Source organism: Salvia hispanica, chromosome 3 (genome assembly GCF_023119035.1).
Source record: "Salvia hispanica cultivar TCC Black 2014 chromosome 3, UniMelb_Shisp_WGS_1.0, whole genome shotgun sequence".
NCBI lineage: Eukaryota > Viridiplantae > Streptophyta > Magnoliopsida > Lamiales > Lamiaceae > Salvia > Salvia hispanica.
Genome location: NC_062967.1, coordinates 43298374 through 43322246, shown reverse-complemented (window position 1 = coordinate 43322246; position 23873 = coordinate 43298374). Strand labels below are relative to the sequence as shown.

The 23873-nt window shown below is 35.8% G+C and overlaps 3 protein-coding genes and 1 pseudogene across 4 annotated transcripts; 2 read left to right on the top strand and 2 right to left on the bottom strand.

Moving 5' to 3' along the window:
- Positions 1 to 2004: 2004 nt before the first annotated feature.
- LOC125210251 lies at positions 2005 to 6270 on the top strand (annotated as a pseudogene).
- A 7631-nt stretch (positions 6271 to 13901) lies between these two features.
- LOC125210698 (KAT8 regulatory NSL complex subunit 3) lies at positions 13902 to 16045 on the top strand. Of its 2 annotated transcripts, none has more exons than XM_048110269.1 (6): positions 13902 to 14131; positions 14434 to 14495; positions 14653 to 14788; positions 14878 to 14950; positions 15447 to 15512; positions 15707 to 16045. In XM_048110269.1, exons 1-6 carry the CDS (start codon positions 13950 to 13952, stop codon positions 15920 to 15922), a joined length of 735 nt encoding a protein of 244 aa, XP_047966226.1. In that variant the 5' UTR covers positions 13902 to 13949; the 3' UTR covers positions 15923 to 16045. The 2 variants fall into 2 exon arrangements, with proteins under 2 accessions (XP_047966226.1, XP_047966227.1); XM_048110270.1 differs by having other exon boundaries at positions 15715 to 15926.
- A 998-nt stretch (positions 16046 to 17043) lies between these two features.
- Positions 17044 to 19490, bottom strand: LOC125214996 (high mobility group B protein 6-like). The gene is made up of 8 exons (XM_048116263.1): positions 19020 to 19490; positions 18663 to 18782; positions 18306 to 18580; positions 18113 to 18218; positions 17947 to 18012; positions 17685 to 17855; positions 17418 to 17597; positions 17044 to 17324 (listed from the first exon to the last, which is right to left on the bottom strand). The coding sequence occupies exons 1-8, from the start codon at positions 19455 to 19457 to the stop codon at positions 17193 to 17195; spliced, it is 1488 nt and encodes a 495-aa protein (XP_047972220.1). The 5' UTR covers positions 19458 to 19490; the 3' UTR covers positions 17044 to 17192.
- A 2305-nt stretch (positions 19491 to 21795) lies between these two features.
- Positions 21796 to 23736, bottom strand: LOC125214997 (protein trichome birefringence-like 23). The gene is made up of 3 exons (XM_048116264.1): positions 23507 to 23736; positions 22937 to 23211; positions 21796 to 22780 (listed from the first exon to the last, which is right to left on the bottom strand). Exons 1-3 carry the CDS (start codon positions 23697 to 23699, stop codon positions 22007 to 22009), a joined length of 1242 nt encoding a protein of 413 aa, XP_047972221.1. The 5' UTR covers positions 23700 to 23736; the 3' UTR covers positions 21796 to 22006.
- Between the last annotated feature and the right edge of the window lie 137 nt (positions 23737 to 23873).

The window sequence follows — 23873 nt, the reverse complement described above, 5'->3', positions numbered from 1 at the left end:
TAATAAACAAGTCTAAGACTTTTTACTAAGAAGGTCAAGTAGGGAAATTCGATGAATCTCCTCATGAGTTTTCCAGTAGGGGACTTGGCCAGATCTAGTAAGAAGAAAAACGTATTCATAACATAGATAGGCTTTGGCTACCTATTCGTACGGTTGCGGTGTTTGTGATAATTCTCTCTTACCTAAGACGAGATTAGTAACACCGGTGTGGTAAAGCACTGAAAGGATCTAATATTATATGTATTCTTTATTGCTATCTACTGTAAGAATATATTTCAGAGATTTTAGTATTTTCTAGTCTATGGAATTAATATCAATATTGTTTATTCAGTCATACGCCACTTTGACTTATCAATGTGAGAGTTTGTACGTAACTCAAGTTCATGATATCTTGGGTGGTAGTAATTGAATAACATGAAGGTATTGGAATATTATTTCATAGAATTCGCGTGCCCAGTGTGGTATGATTAAATCCCTAAGGGGTAATCCCCAAGAGGTGTTTGAAAAAGGAATTTATTATTCAGAAAACTGCGCAGTTGGAATTTATTCCACGAATAATAAATAAAGTTTCAAACTAAAAAATCTTTGGAGAATTAATTTAATTCTAGTCACATAGCAGACAAAAGAATTAAATTGACGGATCAGGATAATCTTAAACGCGAAAAATATTATAAAATAAAATGGACCCAAGTTATTTGTAATTTGGTGATTTAAGTGGGAGTGCAATATTATTCTTTAGTGGAACAAAATAATATTTCATTGATAATATATTAAATCATGGGTCATTTGATTTAATTAGTAATTTATCTAATGGGTGAGCCTAACACTTAAGTCATTCCATGGATCCCCATCCTAGCCAAACAAGTCCATTATAAATAGTGATGAGATGTGGAAACCCTAGCACACCATTCAACACAACACTCCTCCCCCTAAACCCTAGTAGCCGTCGCCGGCTCTCTCACTCTCTTTCTCCTTGCCTCGGTTTTCGTGCCTTGGCACGTGGGAGAATTAGGGTTATGTTTTTGTTCTTGTTCTATCCTAATTCATAGGATTAGATCAAGACAATATCGAGTTTGTGATTGGGTTTCCCTAGATCTCTTCAAGACTATTATTGATTATTCAAGATCCGCCCACACGGATAGATGATCAAGGACAAGGGAATAGGTTGGAAGATTCACGGTTGATAAACCAAGGATCTCCGGGTGGTGCAGCTAGCAACTTCGATCCTATGATGGATCAAGAAGAGGTAACAATCGAATCTACATCGAATATGCATGATTATGTGTTTATTTGATGTTATATCTATAGATCTATGTTTATTGCATTAAATTGGAGTCGAATGCATAATCACCTAAATAGATCCGTTAAGGACCTGTTTGTTTTTCGTGTCTTCCGCTGCGGTAGTCCCAACACATCCAACATATCGGGCAAGTCCATCGAGTTTTATATCTGGCCTAGTCGGATTGCGGGCTAATCAGATAAATATAATTTCATCGGGTTGAAAAATTCCAACCCTAGCACTCAAAATTTAGCGGGTTATTCAGATCATCCCGTTGCTGGCTGCAATGACTATCCTATTTACTCCTATAGTACTCCCTCCGTTTCGCCATAGTTGAGTCATTTTACCATTTCAGGAAGTTTCTTCATAGTTGAGTCATTTCCATATTTGGTAACTTTTTTCTCTTTTTTACTTTACTCTCTCTTACTCTATTCTGTCTACTTTATTCACTTTATACTTTATTCTCTACTTTTTCCCCTATCTTACTTTTTTATCTATTTATTTAACACACCCAACATTTATTTCTAAAACTCCGTGCCTAAAAGTTCCATCCCAACTATAGCGAAACAGATGGAGTAATAATTAATTTATAGCTGGACCTCCTATAGCAGTATTTAATTTCTAGCTAGAAATGAGCCATAAATCAATTTTGTTAGGTACAGTACCACCATAACAAAATTAGTTATAAAAAAGTAAAACTCCCTCCAACCAAGTTGGTAGACATAATGGATTCCTTCCCTTTCCTCATTGCTCTATTCCTCATCACCGCCGCAACGTGGTTGATCTCCTTCCAGCGCCGGAAGAGCCTCCCGCCCTGCCCAACGCCCCTCCCCATCATCGGAAACATGCTGCAGCTCGGGCCCCAACCTCACGAGACATTCGCCAAATTATCAAAGCAATACGGCTCTTTGATGTCCATCCACCACGGCAGCGTGTACACCGTTGTCGTCTCCTCCCCGGAGATGGCCAAGGAAATCCTTCTAAAACACGGCCAGGTATTCTCCGGTCGACCCACGGTGCAGGCGCTGGACGTGTTGGGCCACAACGAGATCGCCATGTCGTTCATTTCCACGGGGGACGAGTGGCGTGACAAGCGCAAGATATGTCGAGAGCAGATGTTTTCGAGCCGGTGCTTGGAGAGAAGCCAAGACCTCCGCAGGCAGAAGCTGCTGCAGCTGCTTGACTTCGCCCGGAAATGCTCTGAGCAAGGCCGAGCAGTTGACATCCGCGAGGCCTCCTTCACCACCTCACTCAACCTCGTGTTGGGCACTCTTTTCTCGATGCAGTCCACCGAGTTCGAGTCCTCAGTCACCAAGGAGTTTAAGGAGACCATAGAGGGCGTCACCAGCCTCTTAAGCGTGCCTAACTTTGCCGACTTCTTCCCCGTCTTGAGGCCGTTCGACCTGCAAGGGGTCAAGCGCCTGGCCGAGGTTAAATTCCGCAGATTGCTGGATTTATTCGAGGGCTATCTCCGTCAGAGGATCCAACTCCGAAGAGAGAATCCCAATGCTCCGAAGAAGGATGACTTCTTGGAGATGATTGTGGATTCTCTTCAGGACAAAGATAACAAGTTGACGGCTAAGCGATTTAACCATCTCATGATGGTAAAGTAAATCACACTTGTTCTTTTTTTTTCCATTTGTCAATAATTTATTTTATTTTATTTTAATTATTTTTTGACAAATCGTGTGGCTTTGGTTGGTATAAGGTCATCCCAGTATTGAATGAATCTAATAAGGTCAAACCTTAACCTAACCGAAAATTATTGGTTCTTATCTGGTCTGAACCCAATAACTTCGTACGTGATCGTGGGGGTTATTGTGACGTGCCAAAAAAAAGGTCAGACTACCCTTAATGAAGTTACCATACAATGTTATAATATGATTATAATTTTACCATGGTAATATTTAAGTAATAAAATTAAGTATAACATTTTTTAACTAATAAAAATAATTAAAAAATGATATTTTAACTCATAATCCGAACCCAACCCTAATCCAACCTTCTTATTGGGTCTGCCCTGAACCCTAAAATTGTGTGTTCGTGTAAGGCTTACTGTAACGCCCCACTTTTCGAACCCTAATTTTCGAACCATAAAATTTTTACATTAAATGTTTTTAATGTCGTGAAGTATGTGGATTAAATGCATGATATCCTTGTGACCTAATTGCGATTTGGAGTTGAGATAGATTTGAATAGTCAAATCTGTTGATTATATGACGTGACTGTTGAATAGTCAATATTGTTGAAAATGTGACGTGGAGGTGGAATAGTCAAAATGGTTGAAATTGTGATGTGACAGTGTAAATATTTGATGCGGGGTGAAATATATTGTGGTGAATTATTTTCCTAAGGGGAGTGAGATTGAATAGGTTCATCCTTAATTATTCCACCCATTTTATTGGAATTTTCGACCACTATGATTTATTCGAGAGGAATCCTATTTTCTTCGATTTAATTAATTGCTTGGGATATTTATCCAATTAAATCCAAAACCCAATTATTCTTAATTTCTCCATGAGAAAAATCGATCCCCATGTTATTTCTAAGGAGATTTCGAAAATCTCCTATTTATGGAGAGAAGGAATTATTTATTATATTATTTGATCCCTTATTTATTCTCTTCCGTGAATAAATGCAAATATCCTAGGATATCTTACCATATCTAAGAAGATCTTGCCATATCCTATTTTAATTAGGATTTGAATTTAATTCCTTTTGGGAGAGCATGAAAAAAACGTCACTTTCTTATTTTATTGGGGGAAATTATTATTTTATTCTACTCCGTGATATTCCAAATAAATTCCAAATTAATTCATATGCTAATTAATTAGCATGTAATTCGAAATCCCCTTATTTCTCCCCAGATTTCACGCCAACTCCCCTCTCCATATCTTCCAAAATCTTTGATTATTTAATTGCGGGATTATATTCTTGAACTCTATAAATAAGAGAGAAAAACCTAACCCTAGCCACCACTAATCACATGCCTCTCTCTCTCTCAACTCACGCCTCCCACTCTCCCACTCTCTCTCAATTTTTCTTCTATTTTTCTCCAAGAATTCTTTATCTTTTGAGAAGAATTAACGTTGAAGCCTCAAGAATTATTGAAGAATCAAGATTTTACTTTGTTTCTACCGATCGTTTCAATCAAGAAGTGGTATTTAATCCATCTTTCTCATCTAATCGATTAATCGGTGTTCTTGAACTCTCATGCATATAGACTGAGAGAAAAAGGGGAAACCAATTGATAAATGGGATGCATGTGTGCGTGTGTGGATCGACGTGTGTGTGTGTGTGTGTGTGTTGGCGTGTGTGTTTGTGTGTGCGTGTGATGTGTGTTGAAGAACATTCATGCGTGACCATGATTTGATGATAGATCTGGAGTTGTAGTATGAATAAATTGATATGAAGAGCATGTCTTGATTGTGACTGTTAATATAAAACAAATCGATGGGAAAAGGGAAACGTTGGGAACAAGCATGATTTTGAGTCATTGATTGAGACTGATTTGTGATACACGTTAATTTAAAGGTGATAACTCGCGCTCAAAGCGTGATAGTAAAGGGAAGAAAGTACTTGAGATCTAAGCAGTCGAGGTGGGCTTTATTCTCCTAAACTCTTTTATATTGAAAAGCATGATTACGGCGTTATAAGGGTGGTTTAAAATGTTATGCCATGCCTGTGATTGTTTTGATGATGTTGTTTGCCTGATGCCTAGTTTGTGAGTACGCTCCATTAGGCTATAGGGCTATGCTATGTGCAGGTTGAGCTGGCGATGAGCGGTTGGTGGTGTTGAGCAATTTAATAAAAATACTATGGTTGTCTTGAAACTTCGGGTGTCGTTGTGACTTCATACATTACTTCACTCTTCTCTTGGATGCTTCCGCTGAAACATGTTTTACTTATCGTTGGTTGATCTTGAAACTATAAATTCCCGTTTGGAACCTAGAGGCATGATATGTTTTTGAGTACTCTGAACCCTTGTCATTTTGATTATTTTAATGATAGCTGTTATCCTTTTGATTTAACTACCAAAGCGTTGCTCGGACTTATCTTGATGTTAACCGTTCATTAAATGTTGGTCAAACTCTTTTATGGTACCCTAGACCTTGTCTTTGTTTGCAATTTAAGCCCTTTTAGGTCGCGATTGCCCGCATTTAATTAACCCTAGAAGGGCGGTCGTGACATTTACTTCGTTCGCATTCATATTTGTATATCGTGTCATGCTATTCCTACATTCCACTAGCTAAAATTGTGGATGGATGGATCAGGAATTGTTCCTTGGAGGAGTAGAGACGAACATGACCACGCTGGAGTGGATAATGCAAGAGCTAATATCGCACCCGGACAAAATGGCGAAGGTGGCGACAGAGCTGAAGAGCGTGATTGGGGACGAGAAGGTGTTGGACGAATCAAAGATATCAAAGCTTCTGTATTTTGCAGGCAGTGGTGAAGGAGTCGTTGCGGCTCCACCCTCTAGCTGCTCTGCTCGTTCCTCGCAAAGCAGAAAATGACCAAGTGGTGAACGGGTATCGGATCCCAAGGGAACACAAGTTAATACAAATATCTATTCGATTTCACTTAATCTCCATGAACCAATAATATATTATTTGGTCTATTTGTATTACGTATCACAGGTGCTGATCAACGCATGGGGTATGGGAAGGGACTCCATAATATGGAAGAATCCGCTTTCATTTGAGCCGGAACGGTTCCTCGATCAGAAGATAGACTTCAAAGGCCAGGATTTCGAGCTGATTCTGTTTGGGTCGGGTAGAAGGGTCTGCCCGGGTTTGCCATTGGCCTACAGGATTCTGCATACAGTGCCGGCCATTCTTGTTCACAACTTCGACTGGAAACTGGAGCGGCCGGACGCGAGCGATGAGGAAGCAAAGGGTGTTATGAGTGGGTTTTCGGTACGCCGGGCAGTTTCGCTCAAGATCATCCCATATAAAAAGCATGATGTTTCCACTTCGATGGCTAAATAAATTTGCAGTACTCTTGTACTGTTACTGCCAATAACTCTATATTTAAATTCAACCATTATGTGCATTTACTATTTACCCTCATGTTTTGTATCCAATAAATTACTATTTTGGTAATTACCAAGGGTATCCGCCGGCGGGTCCAGTGACTATTTCCCATGCTGATTTGTAGGCACCTTAATGGATGAAACAATCGACCCAAGGATTTAAAGCTGGTCCATACCCAAAGGCAAAGATCGATGCCTGACCATTTGGTTATTGTATCCAATATTTTAGTATTGGACATGTTGAATGTTTTGTATCCAATATTTTAGTATTATACATGAAGAAATTCAATTTTATGTAATATACAATTTATTGTCACGTGAGTATAAGCATTGTATACGTGCGTAACGTGCGTAAATTAAAATTATAAAACACACTTTTCAACAATTTATACATTCTCAAATAAATCCGTTCGATCTGGTTTTGTTAAAAATAATACTCTCTCTCCGCCATTAATTATCACACTTTGACTCACCACAAGTTTAAAGAAATGCAATGGAAAGTAGGTTGAAAAAATTGAGAATCAAAAATGCTTTCTGTGTAAAGACTGATCTCTGTTTGTAATGCTCATAGTGTGTTAGCTCAAGTTTTGGTTTTCTGCATTTACTCTACTTTCGATGACATGCATAGTTAGCTAGGTAGATATTTTCCGTTCTTGTTCTAGATTATTGTTAATTGTGCTTGTTGAGTTGAGTTACCCACTGTTAGGCGCTTAACCTTTTGTTTAATCGTTCGTTTCTTCAAGTCTAATGGCTTAAGGAACGAAGATCTTGTTAATTGTTCTTTGTTTTCTTATTAATATTAGGGCTAGATCTTTATTTTTTTGAAACTTTATTTTCCAAGGTGTTGGATTAGGTTTTCCTTAATTTATGCATGCATGGACAGCATTTGTCGTTGCTTCCCTAAACTTTGAACATGAAGCTTTGCGCCTACCGTTCAATGTAGGTTGTAGCATTGTACTTCTTTCTTTTCCGCATTTTACTCCTTTCATACTTCATGGTACAATGCAAGCTTTTCATCTCTTCTATCTAGGATATAGTAGTTTAAAGTGTTCCGTTATTTCTTTCGATGCCTGCAATTACTGTTTTCTTTAATTGTCCAAGTATTGTTGATTTCTTATCGTTCACATGCTTAGTTAATTTACTTGCCCAAGCTGTTTACCTTTAAATAAGTTCCCGAAAAGGTAAAGCGTGGCTGCACAACCAACCACCTCTTGCGATTAATCCTTTTATGCTAGAGTTAACGTTCTATGTGGGTTTGACATCTCGGCGTACCTTATACTAACCAATTGTTGGTAGGAAGGATTTTCAAAAGGGAACTTATAAATTTCTTTGATTGGATACTTGGGTAGTGGGAACCGATGCTCATTCTAATAATAATCTTGTACAGAATATGGAAAATCAAAGCAATTATCATAATAATATAATCCCCCGTGATTGGGGTCGTAATACTCTTTATAGTATCCTCCTTGTTGCCCCTCATCGTAAATAATATGAATCTCCCATTCATGTAGGAAAATCCATTAAAAGATTAAATGAAAACAGGAAAATCCAAATTAGCAAAGTATGTCCATTTAAATAACAATTATATATATATTTCTGTTAATATGTTACTCCACCTATCTGAATAAAGTGAAATATTTTCTTTTTGGTACGAGATTTTATATAATATTATTTTGTGAATAATGAATAAAATAAAGTATGAGAAAGAATAAAATAGAGATTATAATATTTCCGTTTAAAGAAATAAGTTACTTTAAGTGTAATTTCCAAAAAAAAAATGAGACATTTTCGTTGGAAATAAAATTAAGCGCTTGTTTTTAACACGAGATTTTATGCAATATTGTAAATAAAATACACCCTCTGGTCCCTATTAAATGTCCCATATTTGACCGTGCGAGTTTTAAGAAATTGTTTGACTTTGTGAAGAAAAGTGGGTAGAAAAAATTAGTGGAATGTGAGTCCTACTTTTGTATAATAGTTGTATAATAAAATTTGCGTGAGAATGAGTTAGTGGAATATGAGGTCCACTGCTAAAAATAGTAAAAGTAATTTATTGATGACCATCCAAATAAGGAAATATCGGGATATTTAATGGGAACCGGAGGGAGTAAAAAAAGAAAATATAGTAAAAAAGTTAATAAAATCAATATGATTATGTTTTCATTTTAGGAAACATGTTACTCCCTCATTCCCATAATAGATATCACACTTTCCTTTTTAGTTTGTCCTATAAAAGATGTCACATTTCTGTTTTTAGAAAAAGTTCTCACTCACATTAATATAAAAATTATATTTTCTCTCCCTATCTAACTCACAAAACAAAACCTTCTAAAAATCCTGTGCCGTCCCACAAGTGTGACATCTTTTAAGTTGACGAAAGGAGTATTATAAGTGTAAAAAAAAATTATTCTTCACATTGACTTTTACGATTTTTTTTTATTAAAATCTTATTTACTCTATTACTCCCTCCGTCCCAATAAGTATGCAACATTTGGTTTCCGGCACAAGATTTTATGCAGGGGTGTTTTGTGAGTTAATGAAGAGAGAGTAAAGTAAGAGAGAAGAAAAAACAGAGAGGATTTTGTTTCCATTTTAGGAAACGTTTCATTTTTATTGGGACAACCTAAAAAGGAAAACGTTTATTTCTAATGGGATAGAGTGAGTATATTATAAACACTTCTTCTTTTCCTCTTCCTCTTTTTTTATTTATCCACTAAAAACAATACTACTACTAAGAGATAAATACTCCCTTCGACTGTGAATATGAGTCTCATTTGTTTATGGTATAGCTTTATTTTATGTGTTAGTGCAGAAAATAAAGTAAGATGGATGGAATATAGTATAGATAAAAGGTATTTCTATTTTTAGAAACAGATAATCTTGGTTGGAACAAATCACAAAGAAAAGTTGATTATCTTAAGTGGGACGGAGTGAGTATATTTAAGAAATACTCTCTCCGTCCCGACTAATATGACACATTTGATGGTCGACACGAGATTTTAGGAGTTATTGGTTAGTGTGTTTAATTGGAGAGAGAAAATGTGGGAGTAAGTGTTAAACTAGAGAGAGAGAGAAAGATGAATATTTAATAGGAGTGAGAAAAAGTGGTTGAGTGTATTAATTGGATAGAGAAAGTTTCCAAAAAAGGAAATGTGTCATTTTAGTTGGTACAAACTAAAAAGGAAAACGTGTCATCTTAAGTGGGACGGAGGGAGTATTAAAAATAGTGAATGGTAATAAATGGGTGATATATGTGTTCTATTTTTATACTCCCTCCATCCTATAAAAATAGAAACATTTGGGATGGCATAAGAATTAATGCATAATTGGTAAAGTAAAAGAGGAGGAGGAGGAAAGTAGTTAAAATATTGCTAGTGGACAGTGGGACTCATATTATCATTAGTGTTCCCTAGTAGTTGTAAATAAATTGATGTATATTCTTTAATGAGTTAAGAGAACTTTCAATAAATATAAATGAGCTATTTTTATGGGATGAACGAAAAAGAAAAGTGTCTCTATATGACAAAGGGAATATATCAATATTAAATGAAATGAAAGTGGAATGAGTTAGTGGAATACATGGCATATTACTCTTTATAGTCCCTCTGTCTACTAAAAATAGAAATTTTTTCCATTTAGTCTGTCCATTAAATATAGAAACTTTCCTTTTTAGGAAATTTCTTTATCTTTAATGAGGTGAAACCCAATTTTCACTAACTCACTTTTCTTTCTAGCTCCCTCTTACTTTATATATTTTGCATTAAAATTCGTACAATTTCAATAGTTTCTATTTTTATGAAACAAGAAAGTAGTAAAAATGAAATACTACCTCAATAAAAATATGGACAATGATATGATACAAAAATTAAGATAAAATTGATAAATTAGGAGAGAGGAGGGGAATGGTATGGTAAAGTAAGAGCATCCGCAATAGCGGACGAACGCACGTCCTAGCCACCTGCTAGAGGTGAAATATCTTGAACCAAAGTATGTGTATTATTTTATAGACCAAAATATGTGTATTATTTTAGATTTTTGCATATTATTTTGTTTACTAATATTATGGACATGAAATTTATTAAGCAATGGTATTAAACAAATTTTTATAAATTAGTGAGTGAAACCATATATGCAATATATAAATGTATACACTATTTTAGAAAATTTAATTAATGGAAGTAATTACAATATATACACGCTCATGTGTATGTGTAAGTACTTTTTGTCATACAAAGTAGATAATGTATTTCTACGTATGCGAGCTTGACTTCTTTTTTATAATGAAAGTTATGTAATAATAATGTTTAAGTTGGTTACGTTGATTGCAATGAGGACACGTGTAAGAGAAAAATAGGGTGGAGATGGCAATTTATGTCCCATGCAATTTGACGTGTGTATTATAGAGGTGAGGATGAATAACTTTTAACATTGGTGGTAATAGAAAATGTAGGAGGACAAAAAAAAATAATAAAAAAAGTTATTAGAAAAAAAATATATTGATAAGTGAGGGAGAGAAATGAGCTCGAAAAAAAAGTGAAATTTAGAAGGCTCGACAATTAGGATTAGTAAAAGAAGAAAGATAGGAAAGCGAGGAGAAGGAATGAAAAGTTTGTTAAAGGGTCAAAGATTGTAATCGTGATGGAAAAAGGTGCGTATAAATTTTACTTTAATTTTAGATGTGTTATATGGTTCATTGCTATATATTAAATTGGAGTGAATATGTGAATTTAATGGTATATGGCATGAATATATAATTGATGCATAGGATATATTTTACATTGTATTGGAATTTTTTAATAGAATACAGTATGGATATGTAGTTGATATATTTTACATATGGTGCTGAAAGTACATGAATCATATGATTAAAGAGGATGTGTGATATCAATGACAATGGATCTACGGGTCATATATAAAAAAGCAATGGACTTTCGGGTCATATATATGTATGTATACAATGGGAATAAGACCTCCGAGTCATATTATACAATGACAATGGACCTTTGGGTCATATATATATATATATATATATATATATATATATATATATATATATAGGGATGTATTCAGGTCAGAACGCTAAGTATAAGTAAAACTCAAAACACTTGCAGTCCATTGGATCTTATGATCTAACGGTTAGATTAATGCCACGTGTCATCTAATGATGTAGAATTTTAGACTAATAATGTAGCTCGGATAATAATGTAGCATTTTAGTTTAATAATTTACAGTTTTAGTCTTACAATGTACATTTCTAGTCTAATAATGTACCTCGGCTAATAATGTAGATTTTTAGTATGATAATGTAACTAATCACAACCATCCAATCTAATGATCCAAGGGCTGTGATTAGTGCTGTGTTTTATACTAAGATGCTGTAAGGACCCTAACACATATATATATATATATAATGCCAAACATAGGACACAAGGCATGACATAATGCACGAAATGATCTGGATAATGAGTAATGTAAATATAATCTTAGACGATATACTACAAAGAGAATGTCTAATATGGAGTTGTTAAGCAAGATAATGAGTAATGTAAATATAATCTTAGACGATGTACTACAAAGAGAATGTCTAATATGGAGTTGTTAAGCAATACTACGTAATACTAAGTAACATTACTGGTACTGCACAATACTAAGCAGTAGTAAATAACAAATCCCATGATAAAATAAGACACCAACTTAAAAATCTGAAAACAATGTACGAAATACAAAATATAATACAACCGCTAATTCCTAATTGAAAATTGGTAGCAAATGATTTAAACTCAAAGTCTGGACAAAAAAAATTGAACATTAATTAACACTTCATCTTTCCTTTACGCTTCTCTTTGTCTTTGCCGAGCATACGCATCGTAAAAAGCAACAGCAAAATCAAGTGATTTAAACCTTTGTCCAGCAAATGGCTTCAACTCTAGATAGTATTCAGGTACAACCACGACTTTAAACAAAAAAGGAATACGTCAGCTAAAACGCAACACATTATACAAACATAAGCGTACGAAATCGCATAACATCCTGCACAGTTGCACGATGTACTCATGTCTCTGGTTCATGTTTTAATACATTACCAACTCACTGGTTTTACTTTACAGTTTCAGATTGATACATTACAAGAGTGTACTTGTACATCAACTGCTATATAGGATAAAATAAAAATTAGTGAATAATGTTGGTAATATGGCGAAGCAAACAGTGATTTATCTCCATGCCATTTGTGAAGTTTTAATTCATCATTCAATACTACAACCTAGCCCCATGAATTTCTAACCCCAAAGGGGATGGATTCAATTCAATGTATGGACGAACAATTGCTGCATGACATTAAAACAATGTTTTTGAACATTACTACACAGGGCATACATTAACGTCTTAGTTGCGTACATCGTCACACCGTATCACTACATCAACTGCTTTTCGAAACCATAGTACAAACATACATTAAACCTAAAGTTCTTTTACTACAACCTAACCCAATGGATTGGTAAACCCTAGGGAACGGATTCATCTCTGTGGTGAAGTTAGTTTTCTTAAATAAGAGGTTACTACAACCTAGCCCCATAGCAATCTAAACCCTAGGGGAATGGATTCATCTCCCTGACCTGAGTGAAAGTTTTCTGTAATCAGTTTCACATTATGCGGCAACGTAATGCAAATACAAAACAAATACGAAAAAAAATTAAAAGAATCAATGAAGGAATTAATTTAATTACCTTCTTCCATTGTTGAAAAAACTGAAACCATTAAAAGAATAGTACGTGAGAAAATACCTCACCAGATATCTTCAACGTAGAAAGGCGTGTATAATTGAGGGAGATAGGAAAAGGGATCGAATATAATTGAGGGAGAGAATAAAGAACTTTGAAGTCGATGAAGAACTACTGTTGATCGAATTTTTGGAAGCAATAACACACAAATCCTCTTCTACAGAAATGACACAAAGAAAAAGATTCACTGTGATTTTATGATAATTAAAGAAAAGCAATCTCCAATTATAATAATTGAACGTGATTCATGGGTTTTAAATAACTGCCAATTTTGTGCTCTCTCCTTTTTACCCTTTTTCGAATTTTTTATTAATTATTTTAATTACATGTGGCTTATATAATAAGCATCAGACTATACTAATCAATGGATGAGATTAGTTTTCTTTTTTAACAGGTTTTTGCACATTAATCTGAATACATATGTATATATATACTGAGACCTACAGGTCGTATACAACATTTTTTCTTTGTCTTCTACTTCCTACGTCTCGAAATTTGTCACCTATTTCCATTTCTGTCCGTCCCTAAAAATTTGTCATCTTTCACTTTTATCATTTTTGTAGTCACCTACTCCCTACGTTCGACTGACTCATTCACACTCACATTTTATTATAAAACTAATATGTAAAAATAAGATCTACATTCCACTAACTTTTTCAACTCACTTTCTATTACATTTCTTAAAACCCGTGTTGGGTCAAATTATGACGAATTTCGGGGGCGGAGGGAGTACTTTATTTATCTATGAACACCAATAATAAGAGAGAAGTACAAATAACTTTGGCGCCAACTCCGCTTGTAGGGCTTCTCTCCGCAGTTCAGATTGTACACTGTAAAACCAAATTCGCTTGCAGATATGGTGACGACGCGCGCTTCAAAGAGAAGAAGGAAGAACCACAGCCATCCTACGGAAGAAGACGAGGAGCAAGAGCAACCACCACCACAACCACATGGAATCAAAAAATCTCCACAGGACTCTCCGGTTGTCGTGCTTGCTCACGGCGCCGGAGCTCCTTCCTCCTCCGATTGGATGATTAGGTACAATTTTCTTGTCATTCTATTTGATGGTGATACCTTTTACCCAAAATGCTGATTAATTTGGGGATTTTATAATTCCCTACATTTTGCATTCCTATACATTCGGAAAATTACGGAATTACTGATTCTGTCAAAATTGCTGGCTGCAAAATAATCTGCCCTGAATATACCAAATACAGATTAGTTTAGTGGAATAAGTGGCTGCGCTAAATTTTCAAGTTTTAAGTTTGAGTTTTGTGATTCATGTTATGAATCTTACCTGAATAGGTTTTGAATTTAATCATGGAACTGTGTTTCTACAGATGGAAAGATATGCTGGCTAGGACACTAAATGCCATTGAAGTAGTGACCTTTGACTATCCCTGTAAGTACTTTCAGGTTTTCATGGATACGGTGAAGTCAGAAAAAGATAGTTATCATTTTTCTGGGTTATCCAGAGTTTGATTAATCTTAACATGAATAAACTGGAAATGTAAAGGAGTCTTTATTTAAAGTGTTCATGGATTTTTGTTTGATGGCAGACATTGCTGGAGGGAAGCGAAGGGCTCCTCCAAAGGCTGAAAAATTGGTTGATTTTCACTATGACGTTGTCAGGAAGGTCATGGCTACATATCCAGGGCATCCACTAGTGTTGGCTGGGAAGTCCATGGGGTCAAGGTAACGTTCGTTATACTCTCATTTGCAAGAATGTTATGGTTATTATGTAAATGAGCTTATAGTAACTGAGTTATTACTTAAATATACAGGGTCTGCTGTATGGTAGCCGGAGAAAAGAATATTTATGCATCAGCTGTAGTTTGTCTGGGATATCCATTAAAGGTCTGTCATTTACATGACAATTAGCAGTATATTCCGTTTTTCTGTTTTGCTCGAAAAGCTCCTTGTCGTGGATGGTTGCCTGTTCATGGAAAAAATGGTTGATGTTTATGAATCTACTAGTATTCAGTTGTGAAGTGGTAATGTATCTGACCATGAACTTCATGCTGTCTAACACAACGCATCGTAAGAGTTGGGTTGGTGTTTCGTGCATCAAACTCTTACAAGAAAGGTGCATAAACCATGAAAAAGTAGATTCAGAGATCCACTGCCTCTAAGATTCTAGCCTAAACTATATGAATCTGTAAACTTATCTGTTTATCATTTAATCCCAATGGTGGTTTTTGGTGTTACTATAACCTCATCTCTTTGTTTTTTTGTTTCTACACTTCGTTCATGTATATGGTCTACAACATTGTACACATCCGAAGCATATCGAATAGACTATCATTTTTGGATTGGGTCATTCTGAAGCTTTTATGGAATTCTAATATTTTAGGGCAGGAATGGTGCATTGCGAGATGATACTCTACTACAACTTAAAGTCCCAGTGTTGTTTGTGCAGGTAAATTTTCCTTAAATACATGCCCTAATCTTATGATATTCCAATAGCATGACAAAGGTCAAATTTACTTAGATTTGTATATTATGCTGGTTACTGCTTAATAGTAGTACTTGTGAATTTCTGGGTTGGTTAATCTTTTCAACATCAATAAATTTGGTAATTATGTTACTGAGTTTGCTGTTTCTGACATGAAGGGTAGCAGAGATGGGCTGTGTCCACTGGAAAAGTTGGAAGGTGTAAGAAGGAAAATGAATTGCGCGAGTGCAATGCATGTGATCGAAGGGGGTGATCACTCATTCAAAGTTTCCAAAAAGCATCTTCAGATTACAGGATGCAATCAAGAAGAAACAGAACAGCAAGCCGCAGAGGCTATTGCTGCATTTGTATCACAACATCTGAAAGAGAAGTGATGTTTTGGTGCTGAAATGTAGTAACTTTTGGTCCTAAGTTAGGTTTTCATAAACTTCCATATTTTGTAATTATCAAAGTACAGTATGATGCTAGTCTTCTGCTGCCATTTTTGGGATTTTGGACCAATCTATATCTATACTAAATTTAAAATGTGAGTTTCAATTCAGACTACAATTTATGACAAAATATCAGATTGGAAAGTGTAATAAAGTTTTTTACCTCAATTTACTCGTGTGAGTGAAATATATTTTTAAAAAAGATTGAATTGTATGACAACATAGGTCAAAAAATGCAAAACATAATTTGTATACATGGTAATGAATATAGCTGGCTACTGTTAGAATAAAAGTTATTTAACGTCACCTGAGTGATTCTAACTATGGCGGGGAAACCCCATGTACTTAGCAGGCACATGCCTTAACCACTCGCCAAAGCGACACTTTGTAGACTTTTTTAATAGTTATCGAATTAGGCGAAATTAAGAAACCACGTCTACAATATATATTTTGTCTTTTTTCCAAATCCTATCATCTCGACTCAAAATAAATTGGGATATTATATCATGAAACTTTTCAAACATTTGTTTTTTACTATAAAATTTAAAATTGATAAATAATTCACGAACTTAATTCGGGTTACATTTCATTTGTTAAAATTCGGGTTACATTTCATTTGTTATTATTACATCACATAGAGATTTTGGTTATCCATCTTATTTTGAACAACTAAAGTTCATAAATACTAACTTTTCTTTGGGGACATTGATTTTTTTTTGGTCCCCTATAATTTAAGTTAAAACCAAAACTATTTTATTGGCCAAATGATCCAAAATGAACCATTTTCTCCTTTGACATGAACCCATTTTTTTATAGATGGAATTTTTCATGTTAAATAAAAGTAGCACATTATGCAGCAGCCAACTACTAATATATATAGTTGGCCTGTTATGAAGTAAATGAACGTGTAGGAAATAATCCATTCTTTTAATCCATTCTTTTAATATCTCTTACATTATTTTATCTCCCACTTAGAGTGTTGTCATAAGTTAGATTAAAACCTTGAAACATAGTACTACTAATATATATATAGTTGGCCTGTTATGAAGTCAAAATAGACAAAATTGAAGCAAACAAATAAGTGAGATATCACCATTTGCAATACAATATCCAAAACAACGTCAGAATTCCTAAGGAACACAAAAGCATCAAAGTCTGTCTACATGTTCAACATGAACCAAGTTGAACAGCATCCCTAATTCTCAGTGCCTTCCTAATTATCCTTGTTTACATCCTTGTTTTCTGCTGCCAATTTGTTGTTGTATGCTTCCAATTCTTTCTTGTAAGCCTCCATTGCTTGCGCAGCTTTCTCATTCCAAACCAGCTTCTCTTCCTCACTTATTTCCTACACAAATCAACACTCGAAGTTATTGCAAACTTATTATTCACGAACTCAATCAACCTTCTTCAACTGCAGCTAGAATAGAATCTATAATACCTTCCACTTGAGCGAAATGAGTGCAGTGATCGTGGAGTGGTTGATCCCGGGACGCTCTTCCACTAAACATTTCCTCGTCTCCTTGCTGAAGAGAAGGAAAGACGAGGCAGGTCTCTTTGGTTTGTTCGGATCAACGATCTTCTCTTCATTCTTCTTCTTCTGCCTACTCTCTTTTTCTTTCTGCATATGCGGATTGCACGAATAAATATACAATAATCCTGAAACATTTGAACTGAATAATCAGAGAGACCTCAAATATAGAAATACCTTGATTAGAGTTTCAGTTTTCTCTTTCTTTTTTAGCAGTTGCATAGCTTCTTGCTTCTGCAGTTTCATGAACTCTTCCCCATCTTTCTTGAGGTTAGCAGCTTCTTCTTCCTTCTTCTGCTTGTATGCTTCCATCTCTTGCCCATATTGTTCCTTCCTTTTCAATGCTATCTGCAAAATTTACCGAGCAAAAAACTCAATTCAGAAACCAGATTCATCCTACAAATGGAAATAAACACAAATTCCAACCCCAAAAACTGACCTCTTCATAGGGGGCCTTTTGTATGTCAGTCATGTTCTTCCACTCCTCACCTGTGATCTTCGCAACCTTCATTACAAAAATCAAAATTCCAAGTCAGCCCCAATCTCAACTAAGAACCCTGTGATTTCAAAATCATTAGTCCTAACTATGTTGCCATCTTAATTACCTCCAACACATTCTTGTTTTCTGCAAGCAGAGCAGCTCTACGCTCATTGGAGAAGATGAAATAGGCCGACATCGGATGCTTCGGCTTCAAAGGGTCCTTCTCCTTCCTGTAACAACACAACACAAACATCAGAGAATGAACTTTTACTACTCTGCTTATGCATTACCTTTTGATAATTCAAGTGGTTTTTTACTTTGTTTTCTTGTTGTTCTCTTTCTCTGCCTCCTGCTTGAACAGAAGGTACTGTTCGAGCAACTCTATCGCAGTCTTGTGCTTCTGCTCGTCTTCAAGAAGCTTCATTGCCTCAAGCTCACGCTTCTCGTTTCCTGCAACCTTCAAATAGGCTTCCTTCTCAGCTTGGTACCTCTCTTCATAAGGCTTCTTCTCTTCCGCAGTGACGGATTTCCATTTTGCACCCAACAGATTCGACATGGCCTTGAAATCAGCATTTGGATTAGCTTCCTTCACCTATTAACATCACAAGATGAGTTAAATCACTATGTTGATTAAAATTAAGAGATATGAAATGGCGATAATGAATGAATTATACCTCGTTCCACTGGTCTTTACACCACAGCACATAAGGAGGAGATGGCTTCTTCTTCCCACCCTTCTTCTTCTCCTTCTTATCTTGCTCTACGTCTTTGATTCCGATCCCTAGCGGGAATGTCTGTAAAAACCCCCAATTTGTTTAGAGAGAGGGCGAAATGTAATTGAGCAACGGAGCAATTGTAAAAGCAATTGAATTAGGGCTAACAATATATAGAGAGATGGGATGAAATTAAACTGTGCAATTGAGTAATTGTAGAAGCAATTGAAATTAGGGCTAACATTATATATATAGAGAGAGAGAGATGATGAAGAAATGTAATTGTACGATTGTAAAAGAAATTGAATTAGGGCTAACCACAGTAGGCTTGAACTCCTTGATCTTCTGCAATTTCTTGAGTTCGGTTTTGAGTTTCTCCTGCTCGCGATCTCGAGTCTCGAGTTGTTCCTCTTTTTCCTTCAACATTTCCTCGGTCTGCTCCTTCTCGATCTTCAATTTCTCGAGCTGCTCCTGCATTTCCTGGAGCTGCTTCTCGAAAGAAGACGCATCAGAGGCCTGTTGCTTCCCCTTCGCAGCGCCTCTCTTCTTTTTCTTCTGCGACAAACTCCCGTGGTTCTCCTTTCCGGCGGAGTTTTCCGGCGGCGGAGAGGCAACGGGAGAGGGGTCCGGAACCGCACCGGCGGCGATGTTGGCCTCATTTGACGAGACAGCTTTAGGCTTCAACGCCTTCTTTGATCTCCCCTTCTTGGTGGGCGCTGGCTCGGCGAATGTAGGGTTTTCAGCAACGGCAGCCATTGGAAATGTTTGAAAACTGAAAGAGAGTGTTAAGAGTAGTGATGAAGAAATGAAGAAATGGGAGCGGTTTTATTGAAGTGTCCATCATGGGAAAATTCTAGCATAATGAATTGAATGTTGTGCTATTGGAACCTCAATTCTTTTTCTTTTAGTAAAAAACACAGAATAAATTTCAGTTATAAATAATTCGTTAAAATGATTAAACTAGTGTATAATTTCTTGCTAGAGATATCAAGTTCCATGAGAAAATGTAGATCATATTTAGGGAAAATATCAAGATCCATTAGTAACAAAATTGAAAAATTTGTGAAAAACCATGATTCAAAAATCTACTACTAGTACTTTTCATAATTTTTACAAGTGGTCTTAAAAATTACGAACTTTCCGAATTGTTTTGAAATGCTAAAAAATTATACGTGTAATAGTCGGAGCTACATTTCATCTTGTGGGGAAGATGAAATTGATGATTATATATGAATGCTCTAGAATTAGTATCGCCATTTTACATAGGCAAAAAGATTAATTTGTGAAAATTCATGATATTTTACCAATTTCCCTAGTAATTATAGTCCTCACCTCCAACTTTACATTCCAAAATCAATATTTGTATCTGATTACTAGATTTTTTTATTTTTTTGGTAAAGCTAAAATATTTTTAATACCATCGTGATGTCCCAAAAAAATATTTCTATTTGATATTTTGCACTTAATGGGGGAATTCTAGCTCCGTTATAATCCTTATGCTCGTTTTGAACACAATCATAGTTCTTGCTTATTAGGAGATTAGATTTCACCCTTGTTCGTTAGTGTAATCTCCTTCATTTTTCAAATCAATTTAGTATTGACAATTTAGTATTGACAACCACTTAGCTTAGTAGGCTACCTAATCATATCACTAATTAGGTAAATAAAATCTTACTCCTTTCTTTCCACAATAAAAATCACATTTTATCATTTTTATCCGTCCAACAATAAGAAGTCCAACAATAAGAATCAGACTTCATTTTTATCATAAATGATAAGTAGGTCTCAGATTCCACTAACTCACTTCACTCACATTTTATTATAAAACAAATATAAAAAATGAGTTCCACATTCTACTAACTTTTTCAATCCACTGTTCTTTATCTTTCTTAAAACTCGTGCCCATAATAAGAGTGAATCTTATTGTGGGACGGAGGGAGTATTCGCCTACTACCCCTATTTACTTTCTCTGTCTATCTATTTCATTTTACAAATTTTTACCTCTAGTTTCACTCCATCTCATTTAGATCAAGAGTCATTAATCACTCGATGTCCCGGAATGGAGCCACGATGGCCTCTAGTCAGGCCTTATCTCTTCCTCTCATGCGGCCGCTATAATCGCATCAAATCCATCATCGTAATCATTCTTCATATAATCTAAAATATCTTCAGTTCTTTATTTTTTGGGGTTAATATATTTACCTTTTCTGTACATCAAATAACTTTAAAAATAAAAATTAAAATATATATTCTAAATTCATATAAAGTGGAATGAATATCTGTCTCAACTCTCACATATCCCATGACATTTTATAATGCACTAGTTGAAGTTTTGAACATATACAAATCTGGATGTGGGCATAATACATAATACCGGAAAACAGGAAATGTTCAATCATTCAAATATCCAATCTTAATATTGTTCGACAAATCAAATTAGTGGGACACCATGTTCTCATCACCATATTATTTGGGATTCGACCTTAGCATTATTCCTCCATAAAAACACAATAACCACAATTAATAAGTGGGACACCATGTTCTCATTACCATATCACAAAAGATTTTGCTTCTGGTTTGTAACACATTTTGGACATCAATGACAGCAGTCATAATTAAATAAGTACTAAAATATTTCGTTAGTGTAGTTAGTACCTTGACATACCATCGTATACTTAACAACAAAAATACAATTAATTACAAGAATCTTTCAATTTTGTTTTCTTAGTTTGGAAATGTGCATTCATATAAGCACTATATTTACTACTCCTTCCCCGAGACTAAATGAGACACATTCTTCTGTCCCAAACTAAGTGATACATAACCTTAAATTAGCAATAATTAACATTGTTCTCTTTTACTATACTTTATTCTGACTCTTTTTTTTTTATTCTCTATTTATCCCCTTCTTTATTATCTATCATAATTTATTATCTCCATAATTAATCCATTACAAATCATTTCATAAATTCTTATGCCAAGATAGAAACATCTCACTTAGGTTAGGACAAATGAAGTAAGTAGTATAGTATTCTATAAGAAAGAAAACCATCCGGTGTAAGACGGATTCGAACTCAGGTCAAACACGCGCACAAGTTTCAAGTTATTATGTTTTCTAAGTGACACGTTTTTCTTACACGTGAGGCATGAAATTGAAGCCAGAAAACGTTATACCCATTTTTAGAACTTAAAAAAAAAAACTCCCCTTTTGGGAGACTAATTCTTATTATCGTCTATTTCAAGAAAAAATGCTTCAAATCTCATGAATCCACCACCATTGATCATTGCAAGAATCATCAAATCTCTCAGCCATTTACCACCATTTCCATCAAGACATCATTCCAAGAATCAATAGGACCAGGCAGACACCAATGCAGGCAGTCGTTTATCACCTTCGCCTTCTCGTCTTCCGCGAAGGGCTGATAAAATCTGTAGGGTCCCGGGTGTCCATCGGGCCTCAACAACGACATTAGGTGCACGTCGAAAAGCCTGAGATTCACACCCTTCTCTGATGCCTTAACCAATATCTTATCCAATTCCTCTAGCTCTACGTCGCGTAGAAGCTTGTCCGGTTTGTTTAACTCAAACTCACCTTCCTTCACCGGTGCTTTTCTCTTACATGTCCCACCACTGAACCACTCGCCCCCCTCAAAGTGATCCGGAGAGGAGGTCCTGTAAAAGGTCACGCCCTCGTGATTTGATCCTACAATGTAGTCGAAAACAGTCCTCATGGCTCTGCGGTATGCAAAGTTGAAACGTAGCTTGGTGAGGTCGGTATTGGTGCAGTTGTAGCAGCCCAAGACGGTGTTGTTCTCGTAGTAGACTGCAGTTTTTGTGAACCATTTACCAACAGATAGCATCACATAATCGTGGCTCTTGTACTCCTCCGTCCAATTCTTGTCGAGTACATCAAGATGCAGCTGGATATCACCTGTGGAAACACCGTTGCTGTCTTCAAAGGTGGCCGCGTAAGTCAGGAAAGGAGACCAGAGAGCCGATAGGGTGAAGTTGTACGACGGGAAGAGCCATCTTCGATTTTTGTAGGTCTCATCGTGGTAGACTTCGATTGGATTCTCAACCTGACAAGTATCAATTCCATAGCCTATTTAAGGTAAGAAAACATTCAATCACTAAAATAAACCTATGTTCTAAGATCACTTTTAAAGTTCGCGAGAAACACCAGAATTCACCCGTTTTTAAGACCAATATCCGAAAAAACAATGTCGATGAATTACCATTGAGAGTCCACAAAGGATAGAATGGACATGGTTTCTTGAAATGGAATCACCAATGAAGGCCCAGCTTTTGTTGGTCATCAAGTCGAGGAAGCCCCGGGGGTCAAGGCGACGCAACTCACAGTCCCGGGGCTTCCACCTCCAGTGGAGATAACCGGAGTCGGGGCGGCCATTTTTCATACAGTTCTGGTGGTCTTCAATGAAGCTGCAGCTGCTATTTGTGTAACGAGGCTCTGCTTCATACACCCAATCCCCAATAAAAAGATTGCATTTTTCTGCATACCAAATCAGGGTTTGACTAATTTAATTACAACAGGACTCAAAACTATACAGCAACAATCATTACAATGAGTGAGCTTGGGTCAAATTCATATCTTTGAAAAGCTACTACAATCATGATTTGGGAAAAATTCAATCTTTACATAAACATAAACAAAACTAGTGATGATTTTAGTCAAGAACCAACTTCAGATAACAATACAGCTAGCAAATGAAATGCAAATTCAGATAAGAAACCAACTTCCACCACTCACATTGAGAAATAAGTGAAGGGGAAGAGAAAGATCTGACCTTTTTCCACAGAATCGGGAGAAATCGTGGTTTCAACAAAGGGAGCAGTTAGAACTGGTGAAGAATCAGAGGATTTGTTGAAGATAAGCATAAAAGCAAGGGCTGCTAAAAGAAGTGAAACACCCAATTTGAGAAGGAAGTAATTGTTCTTGTGAAGATAACTCCAATGCCACTGCTCCACTCTCTTCACCATCTCTGATTTTAGTTTAAAATTTTCTTCTCCCTTTACATGAACCGACAACTGAGATGTGGGATGTATTGCATCTTTATAGGAGTATTATATTATTTCCGACATGACATTTAGATTTCTGGATTGACCACTGTGTAAGTTGATTTTTACAATGGTAATTATTTAATGAATACATGC

Bases quoted from the DNA above. Each gene is read 5' to 3' on its own strand.
- LOC125214996 (XM_048116263.1), bottom strand. From the start codon at position 19,457: ATGGCTGCCGTTGCTGAAAACCCTACATTCGCCGAGCCAGCGCCCACC. The intron at 18,581-18,662 runs GTATAATTCATT...TGATGTTAATAG, and splicing joins GTAAAGACCAGTGGAACGAG to GTGAAGGAAGCTAATCCAAA. The intron at 17,856-17,946 runs GTCAGTTTTTGG...TAAATTTTGCAG, and splicing joins AAAAGGCCCCCTATGAAGAG to ATAGCATTGAAAAGGAAGGA.
- LOC125214997 (XM_048116264.1), bottom strand. From the start codon at position 23,699: ATGGTGAAGAGAGTGGAGCAGTGGCATTGGAGTTATCTTCACAAGAAC. The intron at 23,212-23,506 runs GTCAGATCTTTC...TTTGGTATGCAG, and splicing joins TCCCGATTCTGTGGAAAAAG to AAAAATGCAATCTTTTTATT. The intron at 22,781-22,936 runs GTAATTCATCGA...GATACTTGTCAG, and splicing joins TCCTTTGTGGACTCTCAATG to GTTGAGAATCCAATCGAAGT.
- LOC125210698 (XM_048110269.1), top strand. From the start codon at position 13,950: ATGGTGACGACGCGCGCTTCAAAGAGAAGAAGGAAGAACCACAGCCAT. The intron at 14,132-14,433 runs GTACAATTTTCT...GTGTTTCTACAG, and splicing joins TCCTCCGATTGGATGATTAG to ATGGAAAGATATGCTGGCTA. The intron at 14,789-14,877 runs GTAACGTTCGTT...TTAAATATACAG, and splicing joins GGGAAGTCCATGGGGTCAAG to GGTCTGCTGTATGGTAGCCG.